Here is a 15440-nt window from a genome sequence, read left to right as displayed (position 1 = left end):
CCATTATATCTTAAATTCACTCTCTCACCCAATGACTATTTAGATATTGTTTACTTTCTTCTCTGTTTGTGCCTATTCTCCCCTAGCTGTCTTCTGTGCCTCACCATGTTTTTATGAATGAACTTCAATCTTCTAGCTGATGAGATCCATCACACTTTTGGAATGCTAACCCTTTGTACTCTAAACATTTCTTCCATATCTTTCATGCACCAGACCAGTCTATACTTCGCATATGCATCAATGTACCCATGCAAGGCACAGCCTTCAAGGCATGCCTCCAGTCCCCTGTACTCACTTGGCCAGACCTGCAGCAGGTAGTGCAGCACCTCGATGTGTCTCTTGAAGTCCACGGCGCTGGCGATCTCCCCACAGTGCGCATAGCTCTGGGAGCCCTGCCTCAGGGGGTCCTGGTTCTGAGTCAGGAGAACCGGCCCAAAACACACAGCAATGTTTTGGGCGTTCATGCGATTGTAGTCGCGGTAAGAGGCCACTATACTCAGGTGGTTGAGAAGCATGGTCAGTGTGGCCTGGGGAAAAAGTAGAGAGTAGTATCAGATTAGGAACACAGAGAGGTGTCCATGTTCCTTCTACAGTCAGAGTCATTATTGCTTCGTTGTAAACTGCAGTGTTGCAATCAATTAGAGCCTCAAGAAGGGTACCCAAGGGAAGATATTTCACCTGGAGAGTGGGGTGGGAGGGGGAGAAAAGCCTTGGGGGCAGCAGGGAGAGATAAAGTGCAAAAAACAAACAAAAAAAAGGATTACACCACATGAGAAACAGAAACTTGCAAAGTCAGTGGTTTTGGCTTTTGTAATAGTGAAAACGTTTGCAAAGCTTCACTGACGCGCACAGTACATAGGTACAGCATAGGCAGCAACAGTGAACGTCACACACATACACAGAAAGGGTACAGCATAGGCAGCAGCAAATCACAGAAATAACGCACAGAAATAACGCAAGCTTCCTAAACGCATAGAGCAGGTAAAGAACAGCCAGCAGCACTGCAAGCTTTCCACAGACACTCAGACCAGGTAGAGCCCCCCCCCCCTCCGGACTCACTCAGGACCTCTTATGCCAGGGTACTATGCTGAGGGGGGCCCCCTGGACCTCGGACCTCCCCGCACTGCAGTATTTTTTACACCACATAGCATAAGCAGTACAAGTATCCCTGATGCAGACAGACCAAGTACAGCGCTATAGCTAAAGTTCAGGCGTCCCTCACTTACACACAATAGTCATAGTATAGCCACACTCAGTACAATCTTCCCTCAAACACACAGAACAGGTAGCATGGGCAGTCCAAGGATTCCTTATGCAGACAGAACTAGTACATCCCTATAGCTGCAGTGCAGGCTTCCCACGCTTACACAGAATAGTTACAGTGGAGGCAGTAGCAGTACAAGCTTCCCTCACACAAATACAGCATTTATACACACTTCCCTCATGCACACAGAGAACAGGTGCAATATTGTAGCAGCAGCACAAGTTTGCTTCACATACCAAGTAAAGCATTACTGCAACAATGCAAGCTTCTCTCGCATACACAGAACAGTGACAATGTAGGCAGAAGCAGTAAAAGATTCCCTCAAACACAGTGAACATAAATAACACAAGATGAAGTCGTGCAGTCTTCCGTACACAGGTACAGCATACACAGAGCAGTAATTGCACAAGCAGCAGCATGGCAAGCGTCACTTGTCCTTGGGTATTGTTGAGCTCTCATATCGGAGGACTTCAAACTTGAAAAACAATATGACAAGGCAGCAGATCAACAGGAATATTGGGGTGTAGCAGGATAGACATAACCTGCAGAAAACGGAGGCTACGTTTCCACAGTATACATCAGCAGTAGGGACTCAGTTCGAGTATGGTTTCTACTTCACAATGCCTTTTTTGGAATTCAGCGCTTAATTTCTGCCAGTGTTTACCGAGGCTCGGCACCGACACTTATTTACACACGGGCATTTTATTATGACAGTCCACCACATGGTGGCGCAGTCTGCCTTTTTATTTTTAAGACCATCAAAATATTTTATAGTTCAATGTACTAAAAACCATGATGAACTAGTGTGTCTAGTCAATTCTTACAATTCAAGGTGTCTTGAAATAGTGCAAAATGTCACACTTGTATCAGTGTGATGGTTACTAGTAAGTGCTAAAAGTGGCATTTGGTAGACCTAGCAGGGGCAGCGGATGGTGTGAGCCCCAGTGGCTATCTGAGAAATAGGTTGGGCCCTGGCATTTGCTTTTTGTTGTTGTTGTTTTTTTTAACACATTAACCACTGTGAACACAACTACAATTATTATTTATTATTATTATTTATTATTTAGCGATTTATAGAGCGCCTGGTGACCCGGAGGCATCCCCGCGCTGTGAAAGTTATTGGAGACCGGAGGGAATGAGGAGGGGTATTATTTGGGGAAGAGGAGAGTTTTCAGTCTTTTACGGAAGAGGGGGTAACAGGATTCCAGACGCAGGCTGCGGGGGAGTAAGTTCCAACCTGAGGACGCTTTGACCGAGAAGCGTCGACCACCGGTGCGTACCTTCCTGAATCTAGGGACAATGGCCAAGCGTTCGTTGTCCGAGCGCAGGAGTCTGGGGGCTTTGTAGGGGGTGACCATATCCTTCAGGGCAGCTGGGCCAACGCCGTTGATGAGTTTGTGGGCAGTGCACAGGGCCTTGAATTCTACCCTCTGCCGCACCGGGAGCCAGTGTAGGACCTTGAGGGCAGGTCTGGCCGATGCTCTGGGGGGGAGGCCCATAATGAGCCGCGCCGCCGCATTTTGGATGCGTTGGAGTTTAGCCAGGGTGGACTCAGGGGCCCCGAGGTAGATGGCGTTGCTGTAGTCGAGCCGGGCAAGAATAAGACCTTGAACCAGTAGTTTCCTTGATAACGGAGGAAGAAGTGGGAGGATCTTGCGGATGGATCGCATGAGCCCAAAACAGATTCCTGCTGTTTTGGCTGCTTGGGTCTTCATGGTCAACTCAGGTTCTAGCCAGACTCCCAGTGTCTTGATTTCCTTTTTCGGGGTTGGCACCTCACCGAGGACGTCTGGCCAGACCGAATGGGGGATGGTTGTCCATTTCTTGCCCATGAGCATGATTTCAGTTTTCGCTCCGTTGAGCTTCAGAGAGGACTCGCTCATCCAGTTGTAAATGTCCTGGAGGCAGTTCAACAGGTTATCTGGGTGGTTGTCAAGGTGGGATAGTGAGACGACCAGTTGCGTGTCATCCGCATAGCTCACTGTTTTTATCCCGTGGGGGGCAACAACATCCTCAAGGGGGGCCATGTAGACATTAAACAGGGTGGGACTAAGCGAAGACCCCTGGGGGACTCCGCTAGAGAGTGGAAGAGGGGCAGAGTGTGAGTTGCCGTCCCAAACCTGAAATGAGCGGCCTGAAAGAAATGAGTCTATCCAAGCGAGCGCAGTACCCACGATTCCTGCCCTGGCCAGCCGATTGAGAAGGACACGGTGGTCTACCGTATCAAAGGCTGCACTGAGGTCCAGGAGGATCACCGCCACTGACCCTCCTGAATCCAAAATGCACCTTGCCTCCTCGATTACAGTGAGGAGCGCGGTGTCCGTGCCATGGCCGGGGCGGAATCCAGTTTGGGACCGACACAGGAGATTGTTGACTTCGAGGTACTGGGAAAGTTGCACATTAACCAATTTCTCAGCCATCTTGCTTATACATGGGAGAAGCGAGATAGGTCTGTAGTTGGCCATGTCCGCGGGGTCCAGTTGAGGTTTTTTGAGAAGAGCCTTGACAACAGCGCTCTTCCAGTTCGGGGGAACAGAGCCTTGCGAAAGAGAGATGTTGATTAGTTCCATGATAGTAGGAGCTATGCTAGGGGACACAGTTTTTAAGAATCTCACAGGGGCCGGGTCAAGAGGAGAGCCGCTTTTCATCTTGGCCAGTGCTGAAGCTACTTCGTCCATAGATATAGCTCTAAAAGTGGACAGCTGGGGATGTAAGCTGTTGCCCAGAGGAATAGTGGCCGCCTCTTTATCTGTGTGATTGGATGGACTAGGAGGTGGAAGGGAGGCAAGTATCCGGGCAATTTTGGAATCGAAGTAGGATGCCAGTTCGTTACTTCTGTCCGGTGGGGGTGGGTGCGAAGAAGATGGCCCTGGTATTTTCAGCAGTTCTTTGGCGATAAGGTAAGATTCTCTAGCCGAGTTGGTAGCATTTTGTATTCTGGCGTCATAGTAGGCGGCTTTAGTAAGCTTCAAGGTGGATTTATAGATTCTCACCGACCTGCGGTAGGCGTCCTTACTGGCATGGAGCCATTCCTTTCTCCACAGTCTCTCTGCTTTTTTGCATTCTTTGCGGAGAGATCTGAGTTCAGGGCTGTACCAAGGGGCAGAGCCGATTTTCCTGTTTTTCTCCTCCCGAGTTTTTATAGGGAGGATGGAGTCGAGGGAGGTGGAAATCCACTCCCTGAACAGTTTGTCGGCAGTGGCCGGATCGTCAGGCAGACTAGGGGTTGTAGAGTTTAGGGCTTTGGTCCAGTCCTCCGCCGAAAGTCTGGCCCATGCCCTGTCCCTGGTATAGGTAGCTGGTTTTGGGGGTTTCCTGAATGACCCTGGTAAGTGGATAGTGACCAAACTTAGACTTAGAGAAGTCATCTGGCTCAATGTACATATTGCCCAATAGCAGATCTGCAGTGTTGTTTACATTTCTGCAAAACACTTTTCCCAAACGTCTGACTTCCTTTGGAGTACTGACTCCTGTTATGGCCACATCTGGAATAATGAGTTCAGGTCTGAAGGTCTGTTCTTGCATATTGTCTGAAGATTTGGGGGCCCCTACAATGTTTGTGCCCAGATCTAGGGGCCCCATCCAACTTATTGTTTCAAATTGTGAACATCACACCCTAAGTACTTTGTGGAAGTTTAGGGTAGCGAGAGAGTGTGTGATTGGATGGGTGGATGGATGAGTATGTTACTGGAAGTCTGAGTGGATTATTGTGTGAAAATATGTGTTTATATTTGGGCGAGTGTGAGGGTGCATGTGTGCAATTACGGTGGATGGGGAACTGGGCATATTGATGGGGAGTGGGTGTATAGATGAACGAGTATGGGTGAGTGGGTGGCACAATGAGTGACTATTGACAGTGATGGATGGGCGAGTGAGAGAATGGATGTGTGACTTACTAGATTGGTGAGTGAGTGAATGAATGGGTGACGTATTGTGGTTGGCTGAAGTGTTGTGTGAAAGGTACTCTTTACAGATGGGTAAATGTGCATGTGGATGGGTAATTTGATGTATGGGTAAAGATTTAAGTGCATATGCATATTTGGACAAATGGGGATTGATGGAAGCAACTGATTAACAAATCTGTCACAACGCCGCAATAACTCAGTTTCTTACTAAATGTCCCTCTTGAGTATGATGCAACTGCTTAACATGTCCTTTATAAAGTTGAGGGGGTGTGGCTTTAACATAAAAATCTTCATATCCACTTTTGCTACTCAAATTGTGCTTGATTTCATTAGGATAACTAAATATGCCAATGCTGGTATATGCTAATAAATCAATATTGCAATATTCAATAAATGTCTTGATTAATATAGCACACCTGTAAAGACAACCTAGTATATATAGGTACTAGCAATCACTGGTTAAGTCGAGTGCCTTCAACCATATTTTTTAGAAACAATTTTTTGTGTGGTTCTATATTTATATCCCAGTAAAAGGGTCGCTGCTGTATGCTATGGGGTGTGATTGGAAGCAAAAGGCAGGCCAAAAGGTAAAGATATCTGGTGAAGAATAAAATATATATATACAAACACACACACTCACACACACATATATATATAAATACATATATATATATATATATATATACACATATATATATATATACACATATATATATATATATACACACACACATTTATATTTCACCTACTGGTAGGCAGTTATAGTTTTAAAAGCATTTTTGACTTGTTTTTGACTTGCCTATATCTTTGACACTGTTTGACGAATATTCCCAAATTTTTCATAAAAAAGTGTCAAGATGGGTCCTGCTGTGCATGAAAAGTTTTTGGGGTGATCCAACAAGTGGGGGGGCTGGGAAAAAAAAGGAGGGGGGGCAGAAAATGTGGGTTCCCCATGTAAATTCCCATAGGAAATATAGACATGACCACAGCCTGAACAGCTGAACAGAATTACGCCAAATTTGACAGAAAGATAGATGTTGGTCCAGAAAGCATATATCCATTCAGTAGTTTTAAAGCTATTAAATGAAAAATAGATTTGCATATCTAGGGGCATGGATCCTCCCGATTTAGTCTATAGATCTGATTGGCTGCCAACACTTAAATCAGGAAGTGTTGGCTGCCATCTTGTGACACGGACTCAGCCGAGTCCCAAACAAAAACCTATATAAGGTGGCAGGTTAAGAAGACCTTGGCCCCCTAGGCCTGGTGCTGGGGTATTGGCCAGAGCCAAAAAGCATTGTTTTTATATTTTTGCAGCGAAAATCACTACGGAATTTATGAATTCAAGGCAAAACTTTTAACCTCCCCTTCCTGGGTCTCATTTTAGCCCAGAGGACCACCACCTCCCCGGGGTTTTATTTAGATATGGGAGGGGGTCCACACAAACCCCCCCTGGAGACCACTACCTCCCCAGGGCCAAATACATATTTGAAACTGGGAGGGGGGCCGCACAGCACCCTCCCTCCTGGACCGTATAAGCCCCGGTAACCACCACCTCCCCGGGGCTGGCCCATTCATACTAAAGTAGTGAGGCCAAACTGCCCTCCTTCTGGAGCCACTAAAAGTCCTGAGGACCACCACCCCATAGGGCCAGCTCCAGCTATCTCCGGAAGTGCCCACTCTCGGGAGACAGCGGTTTGCTTTTACTTGACGGGAGCTGTGACAGCTCTCGCGGAGCGTGAACGAACACAAACTCCTCTCACAGCAAGAGGGAGCTGTCAAACTGCTCCCACTTTCTGGGAGAGGAGTTTTCATCTGTTTCCCCGGCCCAGTGTCATGTGGGCAGGGAAACAGATGAAAGATTGCTCCAGTTCACAGGGACCTGGATGCGGGAGCAATGCCGGCTCCCGCAAGAGGCGGGGAGCCAGCCGGGAGCATGAAGACTCCCCCTGCGGTCCCCATCAAAGCACACTGGGTGCCTTGGGTGGTGTCAGGGCTCCCACGTAGATGTCCACGGGGATGTCCCCGAGGCTGAAATCACCCTGGGGATGTTGACCAGGTGCTGCTTGGGAAGAGGGAAGAAACCAGCGGAAAAAGAGAAAACAGAGGGCAGAAAAATTAACAGACAAGGCAAAACCGAGCTGAAGAGGGCAAAACAAAGCAGAAATGATTTGTTTTTAAGTTTTTGATCACACCCTACAATTTATAGTAACTTTAGTTCACTAGTAATTATAAGTACAATTAGATAGTTTATGTTGGCTGCTTATGCTTTGGTGAGTGCACGCTTTGTCTTTGAGTGGAGTGTTTTCTACATACTGATAGTGCTCTTACAACACTCAAACAGGGAAGATGCAGTACGACAAGTAGATACAAGAGGGCTTTCTCAAGTCAAATACAAATGGTTGAAAAGTCAGTCACAAACCTGTGGTGGGCGTGGCTTCAATCTAAAATCCTGAATATAAACTCCACCTACTTTAATGACTTGTGCTCATTTTCATTAGGATAAATCAATATCTAGTGCATAGTAGGGTATGGGCACTGTAATGTACAATATATGTCTTGAGAGTTATGAAAATAGTTGAAGTAACCCTATAATACGTAGGGTTTTCAGTTATTGAGAAGAGTGAGCGTTTAACAGTTTCTATTTTTGGGGAACTATTTTCAGGTGGTATGTGTACATGTCCAAGGGCAAAATGCAGTCATTCAAAATGAAAGCATCCAATGGCTGGAACAGTCTGATGTTGATTGGGAGCCCCTATATAAGTATGTATTTTTTGCATGATATTTTTGGAAAACATGAGGCTGGCAAAAAACTAAAGAGAAGGAGTAATGAGGGAGGCACACTGCATGCAAAAGTAAGCAGAGCAAGAGTGGCTGATGCCAAGGAGGGAGGCAGGATGAAGGGGGGGGGGGAGAAACTGCTAAGAGAAGAGTTAGATTGGTACGTGGAGGGAACAGCGAGGGGCAAGAGAGAGAAATACTAAGAGTCGGTCAGGCAGAACAAGCATTGGCAAAGTCAATAAGTCTTGCATTTAGCTTTTGCCATTGCTTTTGCCGATATGGTCCAGCATCAGCAGATAAAGTGAAAGTGCAATGATGTGCACATGTTATTATGAGATCGGGAAGTGGAAGAGGGAGCAATACAGAACACACAGTGGGGCATTTCTGAGCGATGGTAGCACACAAGGGAGAAAGCAGTTAAAGACATACCTCCACGGAGGACCTAAGAGCGAGTGATGATGTTACATTAATGACGTATCAGCAATGATGGCACATGAAGTAACTGACAGAGGCGAGATTACGTGATATCACTGATGTCAGATCGACCACGTAAGGAAACTGGCATCAGAGTTACGAAATAACACAGTAGGAAATTCACCCGAGAAATCAACTGTTAATGGTGAGGTCATAAGAGGCAATTACAAAATGTGCAACATCAGGCATGGCAGCTGCCATCAGTGATGTGATGCCAGAAGTCATGTAACAAATGGAAACTGAAAGAGCCAACACCACATGGGGAAACTGACCTTGTGAAATACATGAGGCCTGATAGTGTGATGTCACATAAGGCAACTGGGTGTGACTAAGACCACCAAAAAGAAAAGCATAGCAGTTGTGATCCTAGTGACGTTTTTTACATTGATGTGACACAAAAAACAAAAATAGTAATGGAACATGTAAAATGGCATGAAAACGTGTACAAGGAAACAGATTAATGACGTAACATGAGGTAACTGTCAACTGTGCTGTCACACTGCAGAACTCACAAGTGCAAAACAAAGTCAGGAGGAAAGTGACAATGGTGCTATCATTCTACTGACTGTGCAGTATGGTGTCATGTATGAAAACTGAGAAAAGAAAGGTTACAACTGTGAAACTGCAACTGCAACATACTGAACACTTTAAGTGAAGGAGTTTGAAGAGAAATGCATTATTTTTGTATAAATCAGATGCCTTATGTCTTTAATGACCATGTTTGCAAAACAGACAACATGCTAACAATGAACACACAACAACCAATTCACCTCACCACATTACATGCTGAGACCTGCCATGTATCACCTAGAGACAGGACAATATGTACACAAAGCTGCAAATATACAAGGAATATTAACTGTTTCTTGGGTTAGATGGGATGCCCAGCAGCAAAAATAGACTTGTGTGTTTCTGTATGGCAGGTGGGGGTAATGCTGGTGCTTTCAGATATTGGCTGCCACTATATCTTTACGACAGCCAAGATATCTAGCTAGACCGAAAGAGGTAGCAACAAACCAGCATTTGGCTGCTTACAAGCCCAGTGCATTGCTGTCCCTCACGCACATACAGTGAATTCTACAGGCACTGGGCTGTACCCCACAGCTGCCACCAGAAACCAATTGACAAAAAGAACAGGTGATGGACGGAATGCTGAATTAATCAAACATTCACCCCAGTCACAGATATGGGTTAAATCCATCCTTGTTTTGCACACCACGCCATTCCAGCCATATGCAAATGAGTTTTGATCCGGTTACCCATGGGAAAAGTCCAGCCCGAACTGCCATGCCAGGTCCTCCCTGGGCCAGAAACAAGCATCCTGGGACCGGTTTCGGGGTAACCCCCTCATCAGCCAGACTAGCTTGAATCTGGTGGCGTAGCGAGCACAGGACCCAAACCTGGGCAAACAATTCCCACTTAGAGCGATAAATACAAAAAGAACAAGTAGAACAATTGACAGCAGTGACGAGGAGCTTCAGCGCCCTGTCTTGAGTCAGTCACACGGTCTCTGCTGTTTGAAACTCTACCTCCTAACTGTATTTATTTATCCCTTGCGCACTGTGGGTCAGTTGCCGAACTATCATTCCAAGAAGTTTGTGCTGCCAAAGCACAGCAAGGCAGACATTTAAATTTAAAAAAAGTGCTATCATGCTGCCAGAACTGGCCATGTCCAAGAACTTTCTTTGTTTATTGTGTGAAAGGAGCAGAGTGGAGGAGAGAGGAAGCATCAGAAGGGGGCAGTCACACAGAGAAGAAGTAATAATATATCAATCACAGCGCAAACAGCGGACGGGAGCCAATTAAGTTCAATCAATCAGTGCTTGGTCCATGCTCCACAGAAAGGAACAGAAGGGAGGATTGGCCTGCACTGGCTAGTTTTGAGGTGCGAAGAACAGTAGCACTGAATCTAACCAATGGTAAGCATTTGCTGGCCCCAAGCTCTTAATTGTAAACAATAACTTGAAAGCACATGCGTTGTACGAGGCTCAACCTAAAAAAGGAAGGGTGAAGCATCAACTGATAAGTGGAGACACACATGAAGAGAAAAGGCGTAAAATGAAAGCGACAATGAACACTAATCCAATACACACCAGCATGTGGAACATTGTGTCCTATGCTGCCTCAATCAGGAACTGTCAAGCAACTAACCATAGGCACTGGAAGTATGAGGTTCAAAGAGGAGGCCTTCACGGAGGCTGAGGGACATACTGCATACTGCAGTTCAGAAGGTGAATAAGCAATAAAGATGCATTTAAATGTTGTTTTCATCTTGTCAAATTTGCTGGGCCTACAAAGACAGAGTTTGAATCTAGGCTATGTCTTCTGAGTAACTGCTGCTTATTCTTTTAGAGGTTTCCTTTTCTTTCTCGGACTGCAAAGTGAGAGGATTTAAAAAAGTGAAGTACATGCTGGCGTAAACGGAATGTGAAAAGAAAAGCTGTTGGATGTCTATGTTTTTTCCAACACTCAGCAAAATTTAAATACCTGTCAATGGACTGCGGAAATATTTTAAAAGATTGCACCATTTGGGAAAGCACAAATTAAACACTTTATCAATCTGATGTGCGATGGAAACAAAGGTTTTTATACAATGAAAACAAATCAAGACACTTTACTTGGTGATGCATAATTGATAAATATCAATATGAAATTCCACACCCCATCTATCGCCTGTGTCCTAAATAGTTTTATCAGCAAAATTGAATGTCTGTGCAAACTTTGAGGCAAATTAAATAGAAAATGCTATCACACAATGCTCTAGTAATCTATTTGCAACAGTGTGCTCCAAAATGCACCACGAGCTACATACCGCAACCTTACGACTCTCCTACTGAACAGGAGTGGCTCATTTGCTACATTTGTTCTTTGTATGATGCTCGGATTTTTCAGTGTCTATGACTTCAGTGATGTGACATTGATTCCAGCACCACCAGTCTGAAAATGATTCCTGCACCACAGCAACCAACTCAGCCACAGGCCCAATCTTACCCTCTCAATCTCTGGCAGGCAGTTCAGCAGCCCAACCGTCTCCTCCAGGAACCAGGCCTCCTGATCCTGCCCTCTTCCCTTCGGTGGCCGCCTCGACATGGCTTGCAGCACCACTTCATAAAGGGTCTTCGTGATGAGCGGGGTGGGGAGCTCGCGCAGGTAGTCCTTCAGGATGCCTGTGGGAATCAGACGTCAGTCAGACATATTTTCATTCATTCATTCGTAAGTGTGGTGCCAACTGCTCCAAGACACTGGGCTGGAGAAATATATGTTTTATAGTGACCACTTTCTAAACTGCTCTTTGTAGTAGATTCGGCAATTTACTACTCTGAACTGACAACGTTCAGTCCCAGAAGCCGATGACTAATTACAACATTTAACCCCTGAAGCAAACTTGGTACTTAAATCGTTTCACCTTCTGAACAAGATGGCTGCAGGTCCATTATTTTAGCTCGACATTAATGTAAGTGTTTCAAAGCTGTTAAGGCAATGCCGAGACTCAAACCGGATTCCCCAGTTCCACTAATCCTTTATGGGTTCCGGAGTAGCGTGCTACTCGCCGAAAAAACACTTCGACACCTCATCAGAGGTTTTCCTCCACTATCCTTCTCAATCCAAATAACTGCCTAACATATCCACCACTCAAATTATTTTCAGTATACTAATTCACCACTAATCATTTATGGGTTCTAGAGTAGCGTGCTACTCGCTGAAAAAGCACTTCAACACATTATCAGGGGTAGCTGGCACTAAATACAAGCAAACCTTTTCCGTCTCCTATCCCTCCACTATCCTTCTCAATCCAAATAACTGACTAACATATCCACCACTCATATTACTTTCATATTTCACTATACTAACTCACCACTAATCCTTTATGGGTTCCAGAGTAGCGTGCTATTCGCCAAAAAAGTGCTTCAACGCCTCGTCAGGGGTAATAAGCGCTATATAAATGCAATTACAATACAATGCAGAACCCAGAACAGGATCCGCTCGCACATGTTTTGAGTCTAGCGACAGACTCCTCACCTGTGACAACATTGATGTCCGGGTACAAGTCCTCCGACAACGTCACTGCGCTGCTGTCCTTTTCAAACGCATCACGCAGCTCCTTCTTCACAGCGGCCGAGCCACACAAGCGGTATAAACCGACGACCTAGGGCAAAATGAACCCTGTGAATGAGCTACATACCAACAGATGGCATTAAATTGTAGTAAAGTGCAGGTTTGAGGCCGATTGCCACCAATAAATAATAGGTCACTGACATTGGCAAGCCCGCTAGAGCAGACCAGACAGGTAGCATGTTCCAAACAGATTTCTTCCAGCTTGTTTTTTTACCGGAATCTTACTTCATAGCAGTGTTTCCATTTCTCAATAGTGTGAATTTGTTTTAATTAGAACATTTTCGATTTATAGTCTCATTATTAGTCATAAGACCTAAAGGGTCACCCTCAAATTATAAAGCAGCAAAAGAACCTCAATGGCTAATGTTCATATCACTTTTTAGCATCGAAGTAAGGACTGGTTTACTGGAGAAAAATCTAAATGTACACTTATTTTCCTTGCTTTTTCTCGTTTGTTGAAACATCTTGGAAAGGTCCAATTCAATTTCACTTTCAGACCTGAACTGTGGCTTTTCTGCACATTGCACGTGTCTGGGCTGGATATGCACAGTACTTTTAGATGGGCCAGTATTGTCAGTTACTGGATACCTGCACTTTTTTTTTTACTTTGAGAGGAAGAATACCTGCACTTTTCAGCAGAGGTGCTATACTATTAATTGGAGAGTAAATAAGCTGGTACTCTGGTATAGGGTACCTGCACTTCTATTTTTTTCATTTCAAGCAGAGGAAATGCAGAAATGTGTCCTTGGAAATAAACATTGGCACATGTCCTGTTTCTAACACGAAGTGCCAGAGCAAGGACAACACAAACGAGGGAGGGTCGGGGCAAGCGACACAAGGAAGGGCAGGCGGGGCCAAGAAACGCACGGGGGGGTGGGTGGTGCCAAGCGACAAAGGTGAGGGATGTGGGGTCAAGTGACCTGGGCGTCGAAGGGCGAGTGAAGCCAAGCAACAAGGTGGAGGGCGGGGCCAAGTGACGAGGGCGAGCAGGGTCTAGCGACATGGGCGAGGGAAGGACCAAGCGGCACAGGCAAGGGCAGGGCCAGGCGACACAGACGAGGGTGTGAAGCAGAACCAAGCAACATGGGCGAAGGAGGGCAGGCGGCCCAGGCAGCATGGGCGAGGGAGTGTGGGTGGGGCCAGATGTCACAGGAGAGGGAAGGTGCGCAGGGCCAAGCGGCATGGATGAGGGAGGGTGGGTAGGAAAAGTGGCACGGATGAGGGAGGGTGGGTGGGGCAAGTGGCACGGATGAGGGAGGGTGGGTGGGGCAAGTGGCACGGATGAGGGAGGGTGGGTGGGGCAAGTGGCACGGATGAGGGAGGGTGGGTGGGGCAAGTGGCACGGATGAGGGAGGGTGGGTGGGGCAAGTGGCACGGAGGAGGGAGGGTGGGTGGGGCAAGTGGCACGGATGAGGGAGGGTGGGTGGGGCAAGTGGCACGGATGAGGGAGGGTGGGTGGGGCAAGTGGCACGGATGAGGGAGGGTGGGTGGGGCAAGTGGCACGGATGAGGGAGGGTGGGTGGGGCAAGTGGCACGGATGAGGGAGGGTGGGTGGGTTAAACAACAAAGACGAGGAAGGACAGGACAAGCAACATGGATGAGGGAGGGTGGGGAAAGTGAAAAAAATATGTGATGGCAGGCAGAGGCAAGTGACACGGACTAGAAAAGAGGATGAGGCAAGTGACATGGATGAGGGAGAGCGTACAGGGGCAAACAACACTGAGTGGAAAGTACCACCTGAGGGACCCTGCTGAAAAGACACTCTGCTGGAGTACTTAAACACAAAGTAAAAAGTAGTGGCTAAAAAAACAAGCATTTGCAATGCAATAGGTCTCGCATTAGGAAAGTTTGAGCTATTGGTATTGTAAATGGCAAAGTTGTTATTTATGGGTTTTTTTTTTAAATAGCTAAATTAATAGCTTTGTCATTTACAATGCCAATAGTTATAACTTTCGCAAATGTGATACCTATAGCATTTGTAATGCAATATGTTTTGTATTTACATGACTTAGCTGTATTGATATTACAAATAACAATGGCGTTTAATTTTTTTAAATAACTAATACTTAAATAAAAGTTATTGTCATTTATAATGGCAATAGCTTAAACTTTTCTAAAGAACTTTTGTGAAATTATGTTCAGTGTATTTTATTGTGACGAAAATCCAAGAACAGAAATGAAATATTAACATCTTTTTGTGACATTTGCAATAAAGCTTGAAACATTGATAGCGTATATTTGAACCAGTTGTTGTTGAATGGTTGCACAGATTGATTCTGTGAGGAAAGACAACGTCCTTCCAGAGCAGGACCAGTGTTGCATAATTTTCCATTATTATTCATGCCGCTGTGGCTTGGAATGTGTTTTACCCTGTTTTGCCACACCAGGAGTCTGGATTGCTTTGCAACTGCCTAATTTGTAACATTTTTGCTGCCTTACTCTGTTCTAAATGTGTACTCGTTTCTCGACAGGGGCGTACTTTAAGCTACTTTTCTTTCCGAATGTGCTGCTGTGCCGTTTAATCCTCCTGTAATGACTTCCGTGTTTTTCCCACTAACATTTCTCAAGTCGAGTAGTACCTGAAATTGTTGTAGTTTTGCATCTTTCCAAGGATGACGTATACCCCCTAGAGCGCGAACCATAGGCGGGGATGAATGGAAGGCGCTTGATGTCAAGATGTGTGAACAATTGATTTGGAGGCAACAGGCTAGGTGGTACCTGGTACGGCTTTGTCTAAAGGACGCGTGACTCACTGTGACTGCAGTGCTGCTTTCAGATAGGAGAGGTTTTATTTTAGGAGAAGCATACTGCTGTGCGCAAAAAACACAAAGCTTATTTTTTTATGATGCGTGTTCCAAGGGCTGGCACATTTGAATCGACTACTTAGCGTGGTAACATTC

At 45.7% G+C, this 15440-nt stretch overlaps 1 protein-coding gene across 1 annotated transcript in view; it reads right to left on the bottom strand.

The window, feature by feature from the left end:
- Positions 1 to 15440, bottom strand: part of SYDE1 (synapse defective Rho GTPase activating protein 1) — a 140098-nt gene that overhangs the window by 29863 nt on the left and 94795 nt on the right. Inside the window, exons 5-7 of the mRNA XM_078682195.1 lie at positions 12445 to 12571; positions 11416 to 11591; positions 296 to 527 (exon numbers count right to left, since the gene is read on the bottom strand). Of these exons, the coding sequence (XP_078538321.1) occupies positions 296 to 527; positions 11416 to 11591; positions 12445 to 12571 (535 nt within the window). The remainder of the gene's footprint in view (positions 1 to 295; positions 528 to 11415; positions 11592 to 12444; positions 12572 to 15440) is intronic.

This window comes from Lissotriton helveticus, chromosome 1_1 (assembly GCF_964261635.1).
Source record: "Lissotriton helveticus chromosome 1_1, aLisHel1.1, whole genome shotgun sequence".
Taxonomy (NCBI): domain Eukaryota; kingdom Metazoa; phylum Chordata; class Amphibia; order Caudata; family Salamandridae; genus Lissotriton; species Lissotriton helveticus.
The sequence above is the reverse complement of the archived record's forward strand: the minus strand, read 5'-3'. Positions and strand labels throughout refer to the sequence as shown.